This window comes from Macrobrachium rosenbergii, chromosome 26, assembly GCF_040412425.1.
Source record: "Macrobrachium rosenbergii isolate ZJJX-2024 chromosome 26, ASM4041242v1, whole genome shotgun sequence".
NCBI classification, from domain to species: Eukaryota; Metazoa; Arthropoda; class Malacostraca; order Decapoda; family Palaemonidae; genus Macrobrachium; species Macrobrachium rosenbergii.
The window spans coordinates 17,605,323-17,630,949 of record NC_089766.1 but is presented as its reverse complement, the minus strand read 5'-3'; the positions used below and the strand labels follow the sequence as shown (position 1 = coordinate 17,630,949).

The 25,627-nt window shown below is 41.1% G+C and overlaps 2 protein-coding genes across 2 annotated transcripts in view; one reads left to right on the top strand and one right to left on the bottom strand.

Moving 5' to 3' along the window:
- LOC136853095 (organic cation transporter protein-like) overlaps window positions 1-15,203 on the top strand; it is a 351,698-nt gene extending 336,495 nt beyond the window's left edge. Inside the window, exon 13 of the mRNA XM_067128409.1 lies at window positions 13,757-15,203. Within this exon, the coding sequence (XP_066984510.1) occupies window positions 13,757-13,820 (64 nt within the window). The 3' untranslated portion in view covers window positions 13,821-15,203. The remainder of the gene's footprint in view (window positions 1-13,756) is intronic.
- A 1,030-nt stretch (window positions 15,204-16,233) lies between these two features.
- The window catches only part of LOC136852704 (neurogenic locus notch homolog protein 1-like), a 30,465-nt gene continuing 21,071 nt past the window's right edge, over window positions 16,234-25,627 (bottom strand). The window contains exons 23-25 of the mRNA XM_067127618.1: window positions 24,373-24,501; window positions 22,698-22,823; window positions 16,234-16,538 (exon numbers count right to left, since the gene is read on the bottom strand). Coding sequence (XP_066983719.1) covers window positions 16,234-16,538; window positions 22,698-22,823; window positions 24,373-24,501 — 560 coding nt within the window. The remainder of the gene's footprint in view (window positions 16,539-22,697; window positions 22,824-24,372; window positions 24,502-25,627) is intronic.

The window sequence follows — 25,627 nt, the reverse complement described above, 5'->3', positions numbered from 1 at the left end:
CCCAATGGGATCCGATGGATCCAAGTGTCCAGTGGGATCTGAGGGATCCTGGCATCCAGTGGGGATCCAATCATCTAGTGGGATCCGAGAGATCTACTCAAGTGGGATCCGAGGGATCCAAGTGTATAGTGGGATCTAAGGGATCCAAGGGATCCAAAGTTCCTGTTGATAAACACATAGTGCATGTAATGTCGCCACTGTGTGCCCACTCTCCTTCCAAGGTGGCCCAGCTTCATCCAGGCATTCAATGCCACACTCCGGACTTCATTCGGTTCAGGATCCTTCCCTAGAACCAGTACAGTACAACGACATCTAGATAGTATTTTAGACCTTCTACAGAAACCAACAGTGACTCGTGAGCCTGTGGATCTGGCTCTTTCTTCTATTATGTCGGAAGAAGAAGACGTCGAACAGGAACAGCCTTCTTCTGCCTATGTATCCCTTTTAAAGTATTTCTTGTTTTGCTTCCCGGATATCTTTCCACCAGCAACCCCATCTTTGTCAAGTTCAGCATGATGAGACAGCCTGCAGAGGCCTCCAGGCTGCCCAAAATGGTACTGTCTTCATCATCAAAGAAAGCCCTGTCAGGCATTGAGTGTTGGCTGACAGAGAAGAGGATCTGGGCAAGGCTATACTTTACACCACTCCTTGTCTATCGAAGAGGAGGTATTTTGCTTATGTCACTAGGAAAGCTCCTTCTTTGGGAGTTTCTGCCTCCTCCTAAGGGGACTTCTCCAGCTTGATTGACTCAGCACGGAGATCTGCATTTTCCTCAACTAAGATCTTGTTCCCGACATTGGAACTAGATCATTTGACAAAGGACATTTATAGGGTCTTTGAGATCTTTAGTTTTTAGCTCGGACCGAGGGTGCTTTAGCAGAAAAGATCAAGGATTGCACCACCCTCCAAGATAACTTCACTGCAGATTGGCTGGGAGTGCTCTCATGTGCAGATAAGGCAATTAGGGATGGATCCCAGGAGCTGGCAGCCTTATTTGCGGTGGGAGTACTTAGGAAGTGAGAACAGTGGTGTTCATTCACTGCCAAAGGAGTCATCCTTTCCCAGAGGTTTGTGCTTCTTTTTGCTCCTTTGGATCGCTGTAGTCTTTTCCCCCGTGCCACAGTAGCACATGTTGCAACGGAGTTACAAAAGAAGTCTACACAAGACTTTGTGGCTCAGTCCACCAAACGTCTTTTGCCCAAAGAACTATCTCACCACTACAGCAACAGCCCTTTTGAGGCAGTAGAGGAAAGTTCCAGCCCATTCCTCAAACAAATTCTAGGTCAGTCCGACCAGTCACGAAAACTTCAGTTAAACCTTCCTCTTGCAAGGAGGATACTGGCCACCGTGTACCAGTGGGGGCGAGACTCCTACAATTTTGGAGCAAGTGGGAGGACAGAAATGTCGAACCATGGGTATTGAAAGTGATCGGAGAGGGATATTCCATCTCGTTCAGGGAGAAACCTCCCTTATTGTCCTCTCCCATCAACTTGGCAGCCTACTCATTAGGCTCCAGAGGGGTTTTTGACCCTGATCTCGTCTCCGATCAGCAAGAGACGGTCAAAGGCGTAAGGACACCAGGGTTTTACAATCGTCTGTTCATTGTCCCAAAGTCATTGGGAGGTTGGAGATCTGTCCTGGACGTGAGCACCCTAAATTTCTATGTTCAAACTATAAAATTCAAGATGGAAACCAATCATTCAGTCCTGTCCTCCATCCGTCAAGGGGATTGGATGGTGACTCACTGTTGGGATCTCATACGAGGCCAGTTAGCGTTCTCCACCTAACTGTCTTCTGCTTTGTTTACTTTCGGCATTTCCCCTTCCTTTTGCTACTACCTGTTCGGTGTTTCGTTATCTTGTTGGGCGCTCTCCTTGCTTGCTGCTACGGCAGTTTTAGTGTTTAGCGGTCGGCGTTTATTCCCCCCCCCCACCGCTATCACTTCGTTCAGGATATCCCCCTCCGGGGGTTTTTCTCTCTTGGCTCGGAGTCGCCCACTTCCGAACAGTTCATAACCTTCCCACATTTTATTCAAACATGATCGCTTCGAAATGTTCCGTTGACTCTGTTTTTATGTCTATGAGTTTTGTCCTGTTAGCCCGGTTTTCTCTCGGTTTTCTCCGGGGTTTTCCTGGTCTGACTAGGCTATGGCTGCTACGGTACTCTGCTCCGCATCCGTTCCAGCATGCCCTTTTCTCATACGTTTTCGGCTGGTTTTGTCAAGTGCAGGAATGCTCCGCTATCCTGCAACAAACCAGCGGTCACGGAGTCTATAGCTCCCATTCCGGTGCGCAGTCTGTTTTGGATTTATAGTTTGGCACGGAAGGTTATGAAGTACGCTATGCTCTCCCTTGAGCAGACTTCTTGATGAACCCGTAGGTTTTATATATACCTGTCGGTTTCGTCTCCGCCAAACTCCGCCTCATGTGACTTATTCTTGACTCGGAAGGTTGTAAAGTACGCTATGCTCTCTCCGAGCAGGCTACTTGATGAATCCGTAGGTTTTATTTACACCAGTCGGTTTTATCGCCGCCAAACGCCGCCTCCTTTGGCTTATTATTAGTCGTTTGGCACCCGGCAGATTGCGTTGTACGCTATGCTCTCCCGAGCAGGCTACCTGATGAATCCGTAGGTTTCATATATACCTGTCGGTTTTACCTCCGTCAAGCTCCGCCTCATGTGGCTTATTAATAGTCGCTCTTTCGGCGATAAATCGGTAGGTTTCACATATACGCCTATCGATTTCACTCCGCCAAACTCCGTCTCCGGGCGGGATTCTCGTTAATTCGGTAGGTTTCATATAAACCTATCGGTTCTCCGCCTCTTGTGGCTTATTAATAGTTAATCTTTCGGTGTTTGGGCTCTCTCCGGGCGAGATTCTCGGTGGATCGGTAGGTTTCATATACGCCTATCGATTTCCTCCGCCAAACTCCGTTTCCGGGCGAGATTCTCGGTAAATTGGTAGGTTTCATATACACCTATCGGTTTTTCCTTCGCCAAACTCCGTCTTATATAACTTATTAATAGTTGTTCCTCCGGTGTCTGGGGTCCTATTTTTTCCCCCTCCTGGAGGCCGGCCGCAAGTCTCGTAACTCTTCGCTTCAAGTTAATTGTTTACGGAGAGTTTTCTGAAGACGTTGCGGCCTTCTGTCTCGTTCTCGGACCTGTGAACATCGTCCCGGAGCGATAAGTAGGTGCGGGAATAATTGAGGCAAACCTTTTCCGCTTAGCTCGGAATTAGGTGAGACAAACTTTTCCTTTAGGGGATTCGTTACCTTCTCATCCCTTTTCGACGGTTTCTGGTCTACCGTCCCTAAGGTTAAAAAAAAAAAAAAAAAAAAAAAAAAGACCCTTTTTTAAACCAAGAAGACCCGCTCCGGGGCCCCCTCAAGGACGTCTCGGATCTCTAATCCGGTGCCATCTACGAGTTTGGCCTCGTCTTCTGGAAAGGGACACGGCCCAAGCAAAGCAAGGCGGTTACCCCCTTCTTCCTTTGTTGAAAACTTTTTTACGGGTCTCCTTATAAGGAGCTCGATTTGAGGGTCATTGTCAACCTATTAAACTAACTATCTACCTCATGGTCCATGCCTTCCCTTTCCCAGGAGCTTAAATCCCAAGTGATTAATCTCAAGTCTCATTGTCAATGGATCACCTGTTAAGTCCTGCTCCGTTCCGGAATTCTATCGTTCCGGACATCTCCACCTCTTTTCCCCTCCAGTTTGGGGAATCTTGGTGCCTTCCCTTTATGCTTCCCAGCATGAAGGCACCCTCCTGTCGGGTGTGTGGGCACACGGAGGTTGGTGGAAGGGCATTTCTTCCCTTCCGGTCTGGTATCCTCTTATCCGGGTTTTACCAGACTGTCAGAACGAGCATGGCATCTGTCTGGCAGGATCCATAAATGAGCCCTCAGCTAGGGGCTGGACACATCGTCTCCCTGAGAACTCTAACGGAGTGGCAGGCGGAGAATCCCAAGTTCACGCCAGCTGTGGGGTCTTACCGTGCTCTCTTTGAGAGCCCTGTTTCTTACCCCTTGTGCTCCGAATGTAGCCCCTCTTATCAACAGGCTTGTTTTGAAAATGTATCGCTGAGGCATTTCCGGGAGACAGATATCACTGATGCATTCACAGTGAATCTTCTAACCCCGGGCTACGCTTCTACTAATTTATTCAGCGTACAGCTCCCTAAGCTTCCGGAGTCAATTTTCGGAAGCTGAAACAGGGTGTAAGTCAGGCTTGCCCGTTCCGCCTTGAGCTGAAAAATCTTATGAACAGTTTCACCTGGAGAATTAATCTTTTCCCCAGGTGGGCGTTATTACGGCCCGTCTGGGGCTACTATTGTTACCCAGAGCCTCCGTTCTCATGGGTGTCTACCCTACGAGCAGAAACGGTCTGATCTTGCCGGGACCTGCCCCAAGTCCAGCAAGAAGTTCATGTAGTTCAAGAGCCCCCCTGCTCAGGCGGTGGTGCAGGCTCTTCAGGTCTCTGCCCCTAGACAGCCGTCAGCTCTCACTCCCAGCCTCCACCTCGATGTGTGCGGGTTCAGCTAACACATCATCCCCTTGTAACACCCCCGTGTGTCTCTGCCTCCCCCACGTGCCCGCCGGGGGATTCAGACTCGGGGAGCAGGCGTACCCCTTCAGGTTCATGCCCTCCTCAGTGCGGCTCCAGAGTCTTTGCCAGTTTGAACAGTACCGTAGTTCAACAGCTCCGGTATTAGGAGGCTATGCTAGCTACATATCTAGTTGCCTGGCTCATTTGGGCACCCAGCGTCGGGAATTGCCTGAGGGCGCCGGTCATTATAATCGGTTTCTAGAGTCTTTGGGCTTCTATAACCAGGAAGGAATCCCACCTGATTCAGGAGGGTAGCCTTCCGTAGTTATGAATCCAGTGGAAGTGGAAAGAGATAGCAAGGACATCCTATCATTTCATCATCTCAAGCATACCTCTCCCCGTGCCCAAGAAAAGGTCCTGGGTTTTCTCCAGTTTGCTTCAGTGACGGTTCTCCTTCTGAAGTCAAAGCTGGAGTTTATGACCGGGGTATGGTGGAGTCAGGGACGTGTCTCCTTGATTCCTCCTGCTTGAATAGTGGCCTCCGGCCTTGCACAACTGTCAAGTGCTTACCGAAGTCAGTTCCTCTCCAGCTTTCCCCTCCGGCCTCAGTATTCCACACCGTCACCTCTCTGGGCGGGTGAGGTGGATATTTTTGGCCCAATGAAGTACATGGTACTTAGTCGGTCACGTTCGGCAGTTCCATATCAACGCTTTGGAGGGCGGTGACAGTCTTCCTGTCCTTGGGAAACTTCTTTCCCCCAAGAGGTTTCCTTTTAGGCTGGTTCTGAACAAAACAGCAATACTGCGCTGCGTAAACAAGTGGTTTTGGACTCGAATTGCTTCGTTCAGGTTATGGTTCATTCTTCTCCATAACCAACAGATGCAGGTGCTTCTGTCTACCACCCTTCTCGTAGGGGTCCAAAAGGTCACTGCTTTTTCCCTATCCAGGGCTTCCCCCCTGGTGTCGGAATAGTCCTTAGACGGAGCGTCATTCAGGTAGCCTTGTGACCTTTTCCTGGGCCTGGAAGTAGGTCTGTTTGCAACCCAATTCAGCCACAACTATCAAGCTGTCCCGTCTGGTATAAACTCAGCCTGCATCAGCCCCCTCAAACTCTGATGTCCTGGCTTTGTGGTCTTTGTGAATCTTACAGTTTAGGAGGAAACTGATATTGGTCCTGTTATTACTGTTTTCCTGAAATCAGTTAAGGGATCCTACTCTACTGCAGTATGGTTCTGCAGTTAAGTAACTAGCACTCTTCACATAGTTTTCGAAGCTACAGTACTGATGCTGCCGCATTGGCCTCGGGGAAAGTGTTTTGTTGGAACCAGACTCACAGGCCCTTAACTTTCATCCCTAAGGTCTGTGTTCGTCTAAGAACAGTACTCCGTCCACATTCGGTTTCCTGGTTTTTGAGTAATGTATCGGAGTTAGCTTCGGTAACCAACAATCATCTTGTTCTTACCTTTCCTTGTTAAGGAAGTCCCAAAAATTTTTAATCAGCTTCGCTTCTAGTGTTAGTTTTCCTGTACTGTCTGCCCTGTCTGGCGGAACCAATCAGTTTGGTTTCCCCTCATCAGGGGTAGTGTTGTGAATTCCTCACCCTAACTTTCTATCCTCAATTGAAGGCCCTCATTTTCGGTGGTCACCTTGGAAAGTACTCCCCTTTTACAAGGTCTGTTTCTGTGTCCAGTTTTCTCCTTTCAGGCTTTTTTAGACAGGCCCTCGCAATTTTGTCAGGTCCTCTCCTTTAAAAAAGGGGGGGCACTGTCATTGGGTCTGCTATTAGGCAGGAAGTATTTTCTTAATACAAGCCTATTCAGGTGCTATTCTAAGCTCATGATCTCAGACGGTGACCACTTACATTATTTTCATTACATGAACTTAGAGGACCTTACTAATGTTCAGGGTAGAATTCTTCTAGTTTTCAACGTTTCTATTTAAGTCTTTAATAGCATAAGAATGATGTTTATTTCTCTGTTACTATTTCACCGGGTGACACGGGACCCCGATCCAGAAAAAGGATTTTGACAAAGGAAAAATCTATTTCTGGAGAGGGGCCCATGTCACCCGGTGACCCACCCCTGTTTTTCATTCTCTCCCTCCCTTGATAAACTTCATTCTAGTGAGGTGGGTGCTAACATGGAATGCAGCTAGTGTTGCCTTGTATACAGTCCGCGAGTAGTGCATGGGCTTGTATTGGCACCTCTCTCGTTGGGACTTTTGACATTGGGAATCTCTATAGGATAAGGTTCCGTGTTTTTGTAGTTCACCCTTTTCCATACACAACTCCATCTAGTGGAGCTCGCTCTGGGGGTAGTAACTCCAGCATTTCATTTAGCTTTCTCTGGTATCTAGCAACGGAATTACCTAGAAATAAGTGCTGAATGGACTGTTTCACCAGGTGACACGGGCCCCTCTCCAGAAATAGATTTTTCCTTTGTCAAAATCCTTTTTCTATGTTCCAATACACCCAAATTCCAGGAAGTATCTATGGTTTGTGTTCCAAGACAGGTTCTTCCAATTTCAGGCTCTCCACAGCCACTCAAGTTTTTACCCGTGTCCCCACCCCAATAGCAAAGTGGCTACATCTCATGGGGATAAACATTTGTCTATATCTAGATGACTGGCTCCTATGCTCCCCCTCAGAATCAAGTTGCACAGCAGACTTCCAAAGGACACTTCTGTTAGCCCAAGAAGTTGGGCCTGTTGATAAACTTGGACAAGTCCTAATTAGTCCTGACTGAGTCGATTCTGTATTTGGAAATGAAGATCAATTCTCAGTCTTTTCAGGCTTTTCTGTCTGACAAGATAGTCCAATCCTGCCTGTGGATGGTTCGGAACTTCCTCTCTCTCCCATCATGCTCAGCCAACAAGTGGATGAGTTTGCTGGGCACCCTCTCATCCATAGAGAAGTTTGTGCCTTTAGGAAGACTACACACAAGAGTGTTACAGTTCTTCCTAAAGGCCAGCTGGCAAAGGAAGACCCTTCCGGACTCGGTTGTCTTCCCTATCACTCCCTAGATCAAGGAGGACCTTCAGTGGTGACTCATGACAGGAAGGTTTTCAGAAGGGAAACCACTACGCCCTCTTGAGCCCCAACCTCACCTTATACAGTACTCAGATGCATCAGATCTGGGTTTGGAGGCTCTTTTAGAAGACAAGGAAGTATCAGGGACATGGTTGTAATCCAAGAGAGGACATCACATCAACGTGAAGGAACTGAAGGTACAGGCAGTCCCCGGTTATCGGTGGGGTTCTGTTTCTGAGGAAGTGATGATAACTGAAAATCGGCGAGTTTCATCGTTTTTTCGGCGATTTTCGGGGGTTATCGGCGCCGAAAAGTGCCGATTTTCGGTTATCAGCGCCTCTGTTAGGTATGTATCGGCGCAAATACTAAATTATTGGCGCCGATAAGCGGAAATCGGCGCTTTTTGGCGCTGAAAATTGCCGATTCTCGTCGCTAGACAAGCGCCATAAAACTGGATCGCTGTTAACCAAGCCCCTTGTTAACCGGAGACTGCCTGTAATACACTTGGCCCTTCAGCACTTAGCAACAGTGACTTTCAACACCACAGTCATAGTCCACTCGGACAATATAACAGCTCTGGCCTACACAAAGATTCAGGGAGGGACCCATTCTTTTTCGCTTTATCAAGCAGCCAGAGAACTCGTCATCTGGGCACAGGACAACCACACCAAGATTGTCACCCGCTTTATACAGGGCAAGCCAAATGAAGTGAATCATTGCAAACAGGTTCTATCCACGGAATGGACACTGAATCCGCAGGTGTGCACCAAACTGTGGAAACAGTGGGGAAAGCTGTCAATAGATCTGCTTGCAACGTCAAGGAACCATTGACTTCCTTGTATTGTTTACCAGCCCCAGAGCCTCTCACTTGGGCAACAGATGTGATACTCCAGAACTGGTCGAACCTGGATGTCTACGCTTTTACACCATTCAGTATGGTGAGAGATGTCATGAACAAGTATCTCTCACACGACAACACGTCGATGACCTTGGTAGCTCCCTTTTGGCCACAGAAGGAGTGGTTTCCAGACCTACTCAATCTTCTGGTAGATTTCCCAAGACTGCTGCCACAGATATGAAATCTACTCAAGCAACCGCACTTTCACCGGTTCTACCTAGGACTGTGCACTCTCCCTCTGACAGGCTTCAGACTGTCAGGGAGCTTGTCAGAGTGAAAGGCTTTTTAAGACCAGCTGCGGAAGCAATTGCAAAGTGTAGACGCCAGTCTTCCTCCAATGTCTACCAGAACAAGTGGGCAATCTTCCGCAGCTGGTGCAGAAGACATAATGTATCATCTACTTCCGCCTCTGTAGCACAAATAGCAGAATGTTTGCTATTTTTAAGGTCTTACCGAGGGCCAGCCACACCCACGATCAAGGGCTACAGAGTGATGCTGAACTCTGTATTCAGACATAGAGTCCTGGATTTGTCTACTGATAAAGACATCAATGATCTAATCAAATCATTAGACACTTCGAAGCAAGAGAGGAAAGGTTCCGTGTCATAGAATTTAGATGTAGTTTTAAAATGACTTTCAGGCCCTCTGTTTGAACCTCTTCAATCTGCATCCCCCAGGGATCTCACAAGGAAGACCCTCTTTTTGGTAGCCCTGATTACAGCTGAGAGGACTAGTGAATTGCAGCCCGTGAGCAAGAAGGTAGGATTTGCACAAGAAGATGCAGTCTGCTCCTTTACTATGGGTCTCTTAGCAAAGAATGAAACTCCTCCCAATCCCTGGCCCGTTCATTCACAATCAAGAGTATAACAGACATCTCGGACCTACAGACCAAGAGAGAACTCTTTGTCCAGTAAGACCATTAAAGTATTGCCTGGAGAGGACTAAAAGAATTGGAGGCACGTCTCCTAACCTCTGGTGCTCAGTCAAGGACCTGGCCTGTCCTTTACCCAACAAAGCTTGGGCGTTCTTCTTGAGAGATGTAATTTCCTAGTCTCATATTAAGACTAAAGAGGAAGATTTGCCTATTCGATTCAAGCCCACGAAATTAGGGCAGTAGTGACTTGGCTGGCCTTCAAGTGAAACTTATCTCTTGCTACAATTGTGCAGTCCAACTGGAGGTGCAAATCAGTGTTTGCAAATTTTTATCTGTGTGATATTTTTTGAGACAATATACTGTATGAGAACTGCATTATCCATGGCTGGCATGGTGTTGGGGAAGAAGGATAGGAGGTATCACGTCCATTCCACTATCCACTCGCTGTGAACATAGGTTATCAAGTTTTGGGAAGTTTGGGGGTACTGTATACCTGGAGCACCCATTATTCATTGTGTTTTGTTATGAATGGGAGGTGGTTACAGTACTTGGTTTTTATGTGGTGTATGTGTAACGTTTATCTGGTCTTGGTTGTGGTACTGCGCCCAGTACAAGGGCTTTAGTCTTTATTGTGTGCTTTGGCAGCCATCGGAGTACTCCTTGGCTGAAAAGCTCCTGCTGATGTAGAGGCACCCCTGGCTTCACTGCCATGCCACTGCGGTCAAGTTGAGCTCTGATCAGAGGCAGTAATTGTTCCTACTCAATATACAAACCATTGGTCCTTTACAGTGGGAATTACTTACAGCAAAGCTGGAAATGACCATTCCATCCTGTAGGCCGGAGGCCCACCTGCCTGGATGTAAACATTCCAATTTGCTTTCGGCCGTCATGCTGTGCAGACATGTTTTTGGGGCTCTCTGCCTGATTGTCGTTAAGCTCTTCTTTCCCGGTGGGATCTTTTGTGCTTTTGTGTATACATTGTGTGTTTAATATTATTTAATACAGTATATAAACCCATGATTTTGATAGTCTGGCAACAAGGCTGTCTTTCCCCAGGGGCATAATTTTTGCTCCCCTGTCATTTGGGCCTCACGCCCTCTGCTCCTTGTATGGGAGCACAACTGTAAATTTCTTTCATGTGCGAATGTTGCTCTTCGCCACCTACGCCATGGGCGGCTTTGCTGGGAGGGACTTATTGAGAGGGGGTTACTGGGCATTGTCGGAAGGTATTCGCCTCCGACGGCATCCTTGGAGACCCCTTCACTCCTTCTGGTAGCTTCCCTTCTGGCTATCTCTCCTTCAGGAGAGAGAGAGAGAAAGAACCAAGACATGCAAGTGTCTTGGCTCTTCCTGCCAGAGCTGAGTTTTGAGCACAATACAGTACAGTATTTGGTCAGTCCGAAACAGTGCTCAGTCAGGTTCCCAGCTGACACAGTGGGACAACCTCGATGTCTTCATCTTCCTTTGTATTTGTCTAATTTGCAAGGTGTTCAGCAAAGTGTCGTTCATCCCGAATGTAGATGAATGCTGAAAGACTTTGCCTTTTGCCCGACCTGCTAGCTCGGCACCGAGAAGAGTTCCTCCCTGACCCGACCTTCTTTGCCAGCGACACGTGAAGTGGCTCCTCAGGCAGTGCAGTCCCTGTGCCTTCACGACTAGAGATTATCCTGCTTCCCTTGCAAGCATAGGCTTCTCACCGAGTGGCAACGGAGACAGCTTGCAGCAGCGCCCAGGGATTGGAGCTGTCATCGCTGGTTGGTGTCATTGACAAGACTTTTCCCTCTGATCAGATCCGCTCTTCAGTGGGGAGCTGACTTCCTCGTCTTCTTCGCCAAGAGTTGCTTCTCTCAGGTTCATTTGTGAAGACTTAGGTCCACATTCTGCCTAGTCTTTCACCTGAAAGTAGCCTTTTCTCCTCCCTCGCGATTTAGCTACTGATGAGAAACTTTGCTGGGGACCTCAAGCCCCTGGGTGTCATGTGACTCTCGTTTAGGGTTCCTGTCTCGTGCTCCACACACAACCTTGCAAGAGTTGTCAGACAGAGTTCTGACTCTCATGGACCTTCTTTGCTGTGAACATTCAAGGGATGGGGATCATTAGGTCGACTCTGTCTCATATGTTCTAGCGAACTCCGAACCCATCGGCTACTGCCAGGTTCAAGTTCTTCATGCTCCCCTCCCCCTTGGGCTTTGCAGTCGATAATCCAGATCAGTCGCTGCTTTGTCCTGTTAGGGTGCCACGGTACTTTCCGAAGAAGTCTCAACATCTCTAATGGATGTCGACGACTTTGCGCTAGTACTAACTCACCCAAGAAAGAAGTGTCCAAAGTCACGTCTTCCTTTTTGGCCTAATGAGACGATTGGAATGGCGTACTCTGCAACTGATGTTGACGACACCTGTACATTTCGCCTGAGAGCACACAAAGTCAATGGCTTGGTCCATCCCTCGCTTTCCGAAAGTTTCTGTTAGTCTGAAAGCAGAAATGTGGTCTCATCAGGCACATTTATGTCTTTCTACTTTCGGGTTTCTGCCCATGAGTCCTTGTAACCCCTTTTCCTTGGACCTGTGGTGGCTGCTCAACAAGTTATGTTTTCTTACCCAGCTCCTATAAGAGGACAGGTAGCATCTCGCCTAAGGTGTACAGTTCTGGAAGTGAGAGGGTTTACGAGAGTGACTGGCCTTTCCTCCTCCTCCTTCCTCGTCCCCCTGCTTCTCTTCCTTTGGGCAGAGAACGGGACTCGAATCGACACTTGCTGGAACTGGCGTCTGATGCGTTAAGCTTACACATCGAGCACCTGTTCTATTTTTCTTTCCTAGGATTGTAGAAGCAATCCCACTCCTTCCTCTAGCAAGGGGAAGAAGGAGACGCTGGCAGTAAGACAGACCCTTTTCTGGTTTTTGCCCTACTGCCTCCGATTCTTTAGATTCTTCCTAGCCTATTTTCGTATGAGTTACGATTCCTCACTCATTTGAGAAGTCCAGAAGTCTGACAATTGATCTCACAGTTCCTATACTCCGATCAATATGTCAGAGGCATGTTACTCCTCCTCACTCTTTCAACCAGGAGTATCCCACGTGTGGCGAACTCCAGTCAGTTCAGAGACTCACTCAGATTCCTCCCTCCAGCACGTGAGCCTTCCTAATGTAAAGGACCAGTGGTTTGTATATTGTGTAGGATCAAATCACAGTTTTTAAAAGTAAATTGTATTTTTCCTAATTATACAAACCTGAGGTCCTTTACATTAAATTTATGCCCGCTTCATGCCACCGAAAGGCAAATTGGAATGTTTACATCCGGGCAGGCGGGATTCCCTCGTACCGGACAGTAGTTACTGCCTAACCACCTTGTTCGAGAGTGTTAATGGCGGTTTCCAGCTTTGCTCTAAGTAATTCCTAATGTAAAGGACCTCAGGTTTGTATAGTTAGGAAAAATACAATTTACTTTAAAAATTGTGATTTTTCTGCTGTAGCTCTCTCACCAGGTAAGGTTACAAAAAGCATTTTAATCAATGGTAGCTACTTTCTGTTTCAAATTCATCTCCATCTATGAGTGTTTCTGAGTAGTATATGCCCATGTATCCCACCCCCTGTCAATGTAGGATTCAGCCGTGTACAGTAGTTACTTGGTAAGTAACTTATATAAAAATGACTTTATGATAAAATTTTATATATACTTACCAAATAACTAGATGATTGGAGCCCTCCCTCCTCCCCTCTCATAGACATAGGGCACAAACGAATTGGGCCCTTCAGTAGTGCTATACCTATCCTTCCCCGAAAGTGAGCGTGGCGAGTTACACCAGAATATAGGAACACTACCACAAATTTCAAATTTAAACTGCTGTGATAGTTAGAAACTAATAGCTATGTAGTTACTTGGTAAGGATATATAAAACTTTATCATTAAAGTGTCATTTTTATATTTAGCATTATGGATTGTCATCAGTCTGAAGCAGGCTAACTTTGTTGGGGGTGAGCATTTGAGTGCCTTTGTTTTGCGGAAGACAGAGAAGAAAATATATCTCTCCCCTGTTGCTTCTTAGTTGTATTTTAATAGTGTAAATATTAAATTTGAAAAGCATCTTCCTTCATCTTCCATTTAATATATTGATACTGGACACTTTTTGAGAATTGAAATGAAATTATTGTAATGTAGTAACAATAAATTTATTTTATCTTATTTTAACAGCAACACTTTTCTAGGGGAAATAGTATTCTAGTGTAGTGGAATGTGCTTTTTGTCACCTGTAGGATTCCAAGTGTTGAATTGTTTATTGTAAAATACCGAAGTTTTGCCAGCGTATAGTGTACATTGGTACAAACAGGTTCTTTCTTGTGTTTCGTAGAAGAGTATTTATTAATATATTCTCTTTAACCACACTTTATTTGTCTGATGGGCTTCCAGGTACACTAAAACATCAAGGGTATCCCCACAGGAGGCAACTGGATCATCTGCTACAAAACTTTGATAATTGATATGTGAAAAGATTTTGATAAATGAAAGACTTTAAACTGCAGATTAATTGTTTGTAAACATTAATTCTTGCAGAAGTATTGGCACACTAGAAACTCAAAAATGTCAGTGGTGGGAAAGTCTGAGTTGAGAATTACGAAGTTACGTAATTAAACTTAATGTTGAATTGTGAGAAACAAAAGCTTTGTAGTTTTTATGAGCACTGAATGCAAATGCACCTTGTATTTCAGGCAGTGTAACTCTTTACCCGTATTCATGTTATAATCTCCAGATTACTTTTGAAGATTTGGTATGCTATTGAGTATAAGAAAAGAACATTTGAAAACTGCCACCATTGGTGATGGGTAGTTATTTCCATGGTGGTAAAAAGCATTTGTGTTATTTTCAGTTTATGTGAAAATATAATTGTCTCAATCTTCACTCTATAAAATTCATATTTATAGTGGTATGTCCAAGAAAATACAGAGCAATTAACTTAGGAAACGTTTTGAATCCTTAGAGTGTTTCTCTGTGTTAGTGATGTGCATTTATCCCAATGACACCTTTTAATTTAAAGCTTCTGCCCTTTTGAATAATGTTTCTTTGGAACACAGTCTTCCAAGCAAGCTCCATAGTAAAGATCTCATTTAAGTTGCAAAATATATACTCTCATATGCGTATGACTTGAAAAAAAGACATGCAACCTACATCATGCCAGCTGGTGGGCACTAGATTGTTTGGAAGAATGTTTAAATTAGTGTCCCTTGAGTCTCTATTTGCATTGGTTTATGCCTTTTACTCTTTATATGTTGCCATTGGTCTCATAACAGCTAATAGTTTTAATTTCTTCAGACTTTATCCACCTCATCCAGGGATGACCTTGCTTCAGCTTACACCTGTCAGAGCCCAGAGATAGGAGTCATTGGTGTGGTTAATTACTGAGTAATAATTATGAAGGGCTGTACAGTATATCAGGCTAGTTTCTCTCCCCAACCTTTTTGATGCTTTTGCCCCCACCTGTCATGATTTTTATTCAGTTTGTACGATTTGGCAAGAAATGAGGTTTATTCACAAGTACAGTATAATGATTAAGTATTTTAAACTATTTCTATAGGCTTCTTGATTGATGAAGATTGGATTCATGTGAGTTTTAGTGTCTTGAATACAGTGCATCACTGACAGATACGATATGGAAGAGCATACTGTACTTTTGAAGCAACTGATCAAGAGAGGTTATTGACTGGGTAGTGTGCTGTAATCAGTTTCCACTTGCTTTCTGTGTCGGGATTTTATATGTTAAAGCACTGGTATTGTTACCAAAAATACAAGTTACTGTTTCAAAGGTTGCAGATAGTTTATATGACATTCTTTCTTTGAAATAAAAAGTACCATTAATCTATTAGATATTTTATTTGCTTTCCACCTAACAAGTGTTACCTTTATTTGCTTGTTTAAGTCATTAATACTACATTAATGATAATCCAAGTTTATTATTAATGTAGTAGTAGTAGTAGTAGTAGTAGTAGTAGTAGTAGTAGTAGTAGTAGTAAGTAGTAGTAGTAGTAGTAGTAGTATCATTTTATTTATGCCAGGAATGCTTTCAGTGGATGACTTCCTTTCATTGTTGTGAGTTCATAGATATTCAGTGTAAAGGTGATTATATGATAAAACCATAAAGTTTTTGAAGTTCTTAGGATTAAATAAAAATAATACTACAGTAATGTATTAATTGTATCATATATTTAATTCATGCAGTTGTAGTATAGGGGCTCCTGATTGCACATTTGTAGATTTTGTGTTTCCCAAAGTCAAATACTGTACAATATATGTATATGTGTACTGTACTTGTTATAGACAGAGATATGTATATGTACTTACTTCAACCTACTGAAAAATATACGGAATTAAAGACCTTTATATACCTAATTCTTTATCAGCACCTTCAGAATATTTAAAATATTTTAATTGAAAGGTTTTTTGGCAATGTAATGTCTTGCTTAATTATTGCATATTGTACGATTTTTATATTATTGAATACATACAAACCTTTGCAAAGAATAAACAGGTTCACAATGAAATCTATTTCTGACCTATTGTGGGGCTTTTGAAAGTTGAAGATTAGATATAAGTATCACTGGATGAAGCTAGTTTCATTGTGGAGATGTAACTGCATTTTGAATAGAGGTGTTTTGCATTAAAGCTAACTTATAGATTTTTTACCAGAAACTGGCATGAAAATTCAATTTAGTAAAAGAATAGAATGCAAAGATTTCATTTGTACCATGGCAACAGCTACAATTTTTTCTTTTCAGAATTGTGTGATAGTTCATGGAAAATCATTTGTCTAAAAGAAAACTGTGTTGGGTAGGTATGTTTTTCAGTAAGGGACAGTATATGAACTGTTGTGCTTTGTGGAGTGATATTTATACTTAATTGTTACTTTTCACAGGGGAAGTGTATGGTATGCAACAGTATTCATTATTATCGCAGATCCCAAAGGTATATCCTTGGCATGCTACTCCACTCTCAACTGAAAAACAGTAACCTCCAAGTTGCAAACAGTCTGCTGAAGAAGTTGGGACTTGTTGCGCACAGCAGGTGCAGGTAGGTGTCTCACAAAGATCTGGGAAGCTCTGGAAGTGAGGAGGACATTGTGTTGTGCATATCCCTTTCATCAAAATCATGTTGTCACTATGTACGTAAGTGCATGACTGGGTTTGGGGACATTGGAAACCTGTTGGGAGGAATGTACAAGCTGTTAGTTTGGGCTTCTCCTGACTGCCATATGAAGTTTTAAGCCATATAATTTGGAGAGATTTCTGTGGTACCCTTACGGATGTCTCATTCTCTTTGTAGCACTGTGGTTTTATGGGAGCTTATAGATTTATAAATTAATATATATTATATATACAGTGAACCCTCGCTACTTCGCAGAAATTTCAAAAATAGTCGCGATATATGAAGACCCAAATATTTCATTAATTCCATTAATAATTATTAATATCTGCTAGTACTGTTGGTTCATTGCATTATGACATATAATTCAGTACAAAATGAAATTAAACAAAAAGAGAATGTGATCATACGATAATTCATTATAGTACTAGTAAAATTAAACTGAACATGAAACGCTAATCAGATGCAGTCTGACATTGTCATATTTGAATGGTGTAAGGCTGCTGATGGCTACATATACTAATTATAAAATACAAATGTAACGCATGTGCATCTTTTCCATGAATCTTTTGTACTGCATCCAATAATATTGTTTGTTGCAAAAATCACATCTCGAATAAACCTATACTACTGCCACAAAAAAAGCATAAAAAAGCGTAAAGTACAGTATATTTGAATTTGAAACTAGCATGTAAGATGGGCTGTGATTGGTTCCATTGGTGATAGATGACGAATCAGCTCCCAAGTTTTGTAATCTCGCCTGTGATTGGTGTTTTGACCGTTTCTCCGACCCGCAGCAGCTTCCCTTGTCTCTGACCCGCAGCATCTTCTCGCGGCCACTTCGTTTCCCGCTCTCTCGGTAGATAGATGCTGTTTACATTACCAGTGCTGTGCGTGACAGTGTGTGTTTGAAGTTGAACTTTTTTTTTAACTTTGTTTAACCCCTACAATGGCTCCCAAGCGTTCTGCTTCTGCTAAGGCTGGTACTGAGCCTAAACACCAACGGAAAATGATGACGATTGCTGAGAAGGTGACACTTCTCGATATGTTGAAGGAAGGGAGAGAAGTTACGCCCATGGCCCGCCATTTTGGAGTGAACGAATACCGTTCGCTACATTAAGAAGGATGAGGCGAAGATTAGGAAGACGGCTGCCATCACCTTTAGCAAGTCAGCAAAGCGAGTTGTTACGGCTCGTAATAAAACGATCGTCCGTATGGAAGGTGCTTTGTCAATCTGGATTGCCGACTGCCGGAAGAAGAAAATAGCCTTGGATACGAACACCATCCGAACCAAGGCTTTGAGGTTGTATGAGAATTTCGCGGCAAAGGAACCTCAAGATGATGGCGACCACGCTGAAGAAGAAGAGGAAGACGACGAAGATGATGTAGATGAACCTCAAGCAGGGCCATCCACTGATTCACAGCCTCAGACACGACGTTTTACCGCCAGCAAAGGATGGTTCGCCAAGTTTCAGAAACGCTTCGGCCTGAAAAGCGTTTCCCTGCATGGCGAGGCTGCTTCCGCTGACACGGTCGCTGCTGAAACTTACGCGAATGAGACGTTCAAGAATATTATCGCTGAAGGTGGATACAAGCCCGAACAAGTCTTTAATATGGACGAGACGGGTTTGTTTTGGAAGAGAATGCCATCGCGAACTTTCCTGTTCAAAGAAGAAGCCAAAGCCTCTGGCTTTAAAGCATTCAAAGATCGTGTTACCCTCGTGATGTGTGGCAATGCTGCGGGATTTTTGCTAAAGCCAGGGCTTATTTATAAGTCGAAAAACCCTTGTGCTTTGAAAAATAAAAATAAGAATCTCCTTCCCGTGTATTGGATGCATAATCCAAAAGCATGGATTACGAAGATGCTGACCTCAACTGGTTCCACCAGTGTTTTATCCCACAAGTCAGTAAATATCTCTTAGAGAAGGGCTTGCCATTTAAGATCCTTCTCCTGTTGGATAACGCTGGTGGACACGCGACTGATCTTTCGCATGAGGGCATTCAGGTTGAGTTCCTGCCACCCAACACAACGTCCTTAATTCAACCGATGGACCAGGGGTTATCAGGGCGTTCAGGGCCCTCTACACGAAGAATACCTTGGCGGACCTCGTTGCGTGTGTGGATGCCGCCCAAGAAGATGAGGATGAAACATTCAATTTGAAGGTGTACTGGCGGCAGTACACAATTGCCACGTGCCTTCAGAACATCCAGAAGGCACTGCAAGAAATGAAACCTGCTACCGTTAACGCGAGCTGGAGGAAGTTGTGGTCCGAGATTGTTTACGACGACGAGGGATTTACGCCTGCCGAGATTCAACACTCTGCAGTACAGAAATCTGTGCAGTTGGCTGCGATAATTGGAGGTGACGGGTTTGGCGACATGACGACGGAAGACGTTGATGAGTTGTTGGACTGCCATTCCCAGCCGCTAACTGACGCAGACCTCGAAGACCTGACAAAATCAGCCAGTGAGGAAGAAAATGAACCACAGGAAGAGACCCAAGAAGTTGTCGAAGAAACAGGCTTAACATTAGAACGGCTTGCCAAGCTCTGCAACCTAGCGAAGGAGCTGAAAGAATTGTCACAAGAATGGGACGAGGATAGGGTTCGTTCTCTGCAGTTCTGCAACAAAATCAGTGAAGACATGACTCCCTACAGGATGCTCTTCGATCGAAAAAAGAAGCAGCGGCAGCAACTTCCGATCACAATGTTCTTCCAGCCTCGCAAAAAAGAGCCAGTTCCTCCTGATACTATGCCTTCGGAAGAAATTGAAGAAGTGTCCCAGGAAGAAGTTGAAGAGGTGTCCCAGGAAAAGACACCTCAGTCTGAAGAGACGTAAAATACAATCATTGGCTGCACAGTAGAAGACATCATCAGCTTCATCATCATCATTTCTACTGTGCAGCAAATTCATCGCCATCATCATTCAAGTTTTTCCTCAACTTCTTTCATGGTGGGTACAGTAACAATCTTTATTTCTTTATATACTTTAATATTCTAACATTTTAATATTAGTGCCTGTTTTAGATTAGGGTACTGTACATGCATTAAGTGTTCTGTACATTAAAGGGTGGTTTGTTAACAGTACATACGAGGAGGGCTTTATTGTAACTTCCAACTCTATCGTGGTGAGTAAAATACTGTACAGTTGTACAGTACGCACCATAACAATCTTTCTATTTTTTTATGTTCACTTACTGTTTTATTGCTTATCATTTGTGCCTGTGTACTGTATGTACATATTGTAGATATCTGTACATTACTGTAAAGGGTGGTTTGTTAACAGTACTATGTAAAGGGAGGGTTTTAAAAGTCTGAATACATGTTAAATAAATACTGTAAATATGGTGTCCCTACTTCACGGATTTTCAGCTATTGCGGCCAGTTCTGGAACCTATCTACCGCAATAAACGAGGGTTCACTGTATATGTATATATAATATATATACTGTATATTATATATATGTATATATATACAATACAGTATATGCATTCGTGGATTTTAGCTATTCGTGGGTTTTGTGGTATGCATCCCCAAAAATACCGGGAATTGACTGTGTGTATATATATATATATTTATATATATATATATATATATATATATATATATATATATATATATATATATATATATATATATATATATATATATATATATATATATATTTTTTTATTTTAAATCAGGAAATGGTAAAAGCTTGATGATTGTATGAAAGTTTCAGGCATGAAAGAAAGTGAAATAATGGAGATGCCAAGTACTTTTGTCTTATTACCAAGACATGGTCACAGTAACTAAAGATATACAGAGGCAAGGGCATACATATATGGTGAGCATAAGTCCTAAGGGAATACAAAAAGGTTTGGGAGGCCACAGAACGGTCAATGGCTTAACATCGAAATCTGCCTATTTGTAATCCTCTTTATTCTATCTTTGAAATCTTTCTTCAATGGCTTAACATCAAAATCTGCCTATTTGTAATCCTCTTTATTCTATCTTTGAAATCTTTCTGGAGCATATGTTTTATTACCGGGTCAAAAGAAAATAATCCTGGACTTACATTAAGATTTCTCTCCCATGTCAGATAACTCATAACAGATTCCAACAAGCACCTGGAAATACTTTCATTACTTCGTAATATTACATTGCTTTGCGTCCAATTTATTCTGTGGGACTTTTCACTTAGATGCAAAAATATAGAGGTATTAGTTGGACCTGTTCTTACTGAATATTTGTGTTGTATTAACCTGGTATTTAATTCTTTACTGGTCTGACCTAAGTAAAATAAATCACAGTCAGTACAAGGAACTTTGTATAAAATATTGCTATATTTTTGGGGGGGCTGTCTTTTATAAGCATGTTTTTGATGTTGTATGTGAAGGATACATTTGTATTAAACAGTTATAAAAAATGTTTTACAGCTTCAGATCCAATAAAATATGGCAAACAAAGGGTGTTTAAGGACACTTCTTTTTTTCCTTTTCTGATTTTTCATAAAATGCCCTTAGCTTTATTGTAAAAAAATATCCATAATGTGGGTTGGACAGCATAGACCTCTTTCTATTTTTCTGATGTTTTTGAATTCTTGACCTAAAAACTCAGGACTGACAATTTGCAAGGCATGAAGAAACCTTGATGAAAAAACTGAGATTTTGATATTTATATGATCCCCAGATTAATAGTTTACATATGTCAAATTATTTATCTTTTTCCTATAAATATTAAATTTACATATGTCAAATTATTTATCCTTTTCCTATAAATATTAAATTTTCAATGAAAAGGTCCCCTTTAATATGAATGCCCAAAAAAAAGGTAAACAATCACCTTTCTCTAACTCGAGTGTAAATTTAATAGAAGGGATTTGATCATTTAGTTGAGCCAGTATGTTATTTACATCCAAATCTTTGGGTATGATGGCTAAAATATCAACATGATGCTAACATGTTGCAGGAAAATGGAAAATCTTGTGGCAAATTTTAAACAAACATTTGGTATGGCAATGGAAAACCAGTTTCACCTGTTCTTTCAAATTTGTATATGGAATTTTTTGAACGCCTTTACATCCCCAAGATTTTCCATTTTCCTGTAAGGTGGTACCATTATGTTGATATTTAAGCCATCATACCCAAAGGTTTGTATGTAAATAACATATTGGCTCAACTAAATGGTGAAGTCCCTACTATTAAATTTACACTCAAGTTATAGAAAGATGAGTGTTTGCCTTTTTTGGACATTTATATTAAATGGGAACATTTTAATTGTAAATTTAGTATTTATAGGAAAAATAAAAATAATTTGACATTTGTGCACTATTATTCAGGGCATCATATAAATATCAAAATCTCAGTCTTTTCATCAATGTTTCTTTGTGCCTTGCAATTGTCAGTCCTGACTTTTTAGATGACGAATTCAAAAAGATCAGAAAAACAGGAAGAGATCTATGCTGTCCAACCCACATTATGGATATTTGTTGCAGTAAAGTTAGAAAGACATTTTATTAAAAATCGGAAAGAAAAAAAAAGAAGTGTCCTTAAACACCCTGTGCATGCCACATTTATTGGATTTGAAGCTGTAAAACATTTTTTAAAATTGTTTAATATAAATGTATCCTTCTTATATAATAATATAAAAAACATGCTTATAAAAAATAGCTCCCAAAAAGATAGCAATATTGCATACAAAGTTCCTTGTATAGATTATGATTTATTTTACTTAGGTCAGACCAGTAAAGAATTAAGTACCAGATTAAACCAACACAAATATTCAGCAAGAACAGGTCCAACTAATAATGCTCTATTTTTGCATCTATGAAAAGTCCCAAAGAATAAATTGGACGCAAAGCAATGTAATATTACGAAGTAATAGACTATACCATGTCTTGGTAATAAGACGAAAGTAATTAGCATCTCCATTGTTTCACTTTCCTTCATGGCTGAAATATATATATATATATATATATATATATATATATATATATATATATATATATTATATATATATATATATATATATATATATATATATATATATATGTACATATATATATATATATATATATATATATATATATATATATATATATATATATATATATATATATATATATATATATATATACACATTCATCAGAGATGAAATTACTTGAGAAGTTGTCTATCACTTACGGTAACTCATTAAAATATGATCAAGTAGAAAAAATTTTACCAGCTATTTCTCACCAATGCAACACTGGCAGTTAGTACCAGGGCACAATCCTGGAATTCCTATCTCAGCAGGATTACAGGATACATCACAGTAACCATTTGCACTGTGGCAGCAGTCTGATTGGTTGCATGACCTCTGATCTAAAAGGAATGAGTATATATTATTTTACTTTTGATGTCAAGTTCTCTGTACATTATATAGAAGTAGTAAAGCCATCTAAAATGCTAAAAATTAAATTAGGAATAATCATAAAAAATCATTATGAATTTTTACTACAGCAAATCCATCATTTACATTAGCTCTCATTTATTTTTCTCAGGACTACTAGACACATCATTAATGAATCAAAAGTTCATCTGTTGGTTGAATGGCTGCACCCATTTTCATACATACATACATATATATATATATATATATATATATATATATATATATATATATATATATATATATATATATATATATATATATATATATATATATATATATATATATATATATATATATATATATATATATATATATATATACATACACACTACACACACACATACATACATGGGGTGTGAGAGGAGGTTTGTGAGCATTGTTTCATATGAAAATGAATTTGCAGGTGTTTAGCTGGTTCAGGTCATACATGTTCAGGTATGAACACTAACCATCCAAATGTTGAAATATCAGCCACCTTCTGGTGTTAGCAAAAGATCTTTCTGTCAGTATTACCAATAAGGTAATTAATTGTTGGTTAATTTGCCTTATGAAAGTGTCCTTCAAACGTGATATCATCTAACCAAAGAGGCTGCTTGTTGCCTATAGTTGGAAAAAACTCAGAAAAGAGGTAGTGCTTACAATGTCCTTCAAATTATATATATTAGAAAAGTTAAGGAATGGGTAAGTCAGTCTCAGTATCAGGTGAGAGAGAGAGAGAGAGAGAGAGAGAGAGAGAGAGAGAGAGAGAGAGAGAGAGAGAGAGAGAGAGAGAGAGAGAGAGAAAGCCAACTTATTTGTGAAAGACAGAAACTAGCAAATGGAAATGCCATTAATGGCCAATGTATTTGTGAAGTATGAGTGAATACCTTAGTAAATATTAGTCAGGCAACTTTTATTTTCTTTTTAGAAAATCTTGGAAACATGTGAGAGTTTTTACTTCAGCAATCATACAATCAAAATATTTAACCCATATCAATAATAAGAACACGTTTTCAAAAGTTCCACATGCAGATAAATGTTAACTTGATGAGTTCCATGAATCTGTGAATCACTACAACAATATGCAGTATTTCTGGAGCTTATAAACAAAAAAATATAGAGTCCACACGTAAAAAAAAAAAACTGAATTTTGAGTCGATTAGGCATTAGTGTATAGTTGTATTTTATAGTTAGTGATTTTTGTGCATGCAGCTCCTTCAATGATTTTTAATGCTGTTATGAATTTAAACTGTAACAGAGACCAGTGGAACTGAAAGGAAATTCTGACAAAAAAAAAAAAAAAAATAGTACAAGTGTAGTTAATAGTGGTGAGGGTAAATATGAAGCTGTTAAACTTATATGAAACTAGATTTGCCCTATGTTGTACATCTTGAGTTGGATATGTTTTTTCAGATTTGAAGGATGTTTTTTTTTATGTGTTGATATTTTCTCTTATGTTTACATATCAATAAGCAAACAATTATTCTGAATGGAACGTACTGTTTTTCACACAGCAGCTACAGTTCATTGTGGAATCACAAATGATGTTTGGCTCTGGTTCTTCATCATCTAGACATTCTTTTCTGCATTCTCCAACCCCTAAACATTGGCCAGTAGTTGGGCAAGGCTCTGGAAGCAAAAGATGGTCATTAAAGGGCTTTTTATTTTGTTTCATCGTATCATTCTTATTCTTGGATTGGTGCTTCTTGTTTACTTAGAAACAAATTACATAAAGTTCTGACCTAAAACTATTGCTTTTAGCAGGATTTTATCTCTGTAAAACACCAAGCACATTGTGGATTAGTGAAAGCTAAAATTGGTGAATTCAGTCTAAAGTATTTATTTATTTATTTAGTTTTGAGACCACTTGAGTTCTTCTGCTTAAACTCCGAAGCTCTGTGAATGAAAATGCACAAAGGAAAATTGAAAAGAAGGAGGGAGGCTTTTTACAGTTTCTGAGAACAGATAAGGAAGAGATTAAAGATGAATACATCGAGAAAAGTGGAAGTTTAAAAGCAAGTAGCAAATACAAGGCATAGGAGTTGGGAGGAATAGACCAAGAATCTTAACAGAGAGAAATCGGAAAATATTAGGGATAATAAAATAGCCTAGAAATGAAGAAAAAGAAGTTTGAGGTTAAAAGTAAATAAAAGTTGATGTAGAAATTAAGGGTGACAATTAAAGTTACTGTCACTATTGAGTCAATATTCTGAATATCTTTTGTATGTAGAAAATTGATATAAAGTTAACTGGAGAGAAAGCATTACAGTATACGAGTATACAGTATATATTGAGAAGGCACATAACTTGGCGTCTTGAGAAAAAAATTAGATGGGTCTTGCTAACTTGGAGTGTACCTTGCAAGATTAATAGAGCTAGTGATGTTATTCCACTATAATAAGATTTAAAGTGAAGGCTGTGACAGATAAGCTGTTTATCATATTTTTGTGGAGGAAGCTACAAAGGAGTGCAGAAAATAAGACCATGGGAACTCCTATAAGCAGATAACCTAATGTTTAGCACAGAATCAGAAGAGGAGGTTGGGATATATTTAAAATTTATGGCAGCAGTAGGAAGTTTATGATGAATTTTGACCTCTGTACAAAATTTAGCAGGTCGTGCTCCAAGAGTTTATCAAAATTATGAAATATAGTGGATTAATAATTTTCCAATGTCTGAAAGTACTAGAAGAACAATTGGGGAACAAATGAAGATGGAAAACTGTGTTGTGCTTGATAGGCAGGACTTTGCAGAG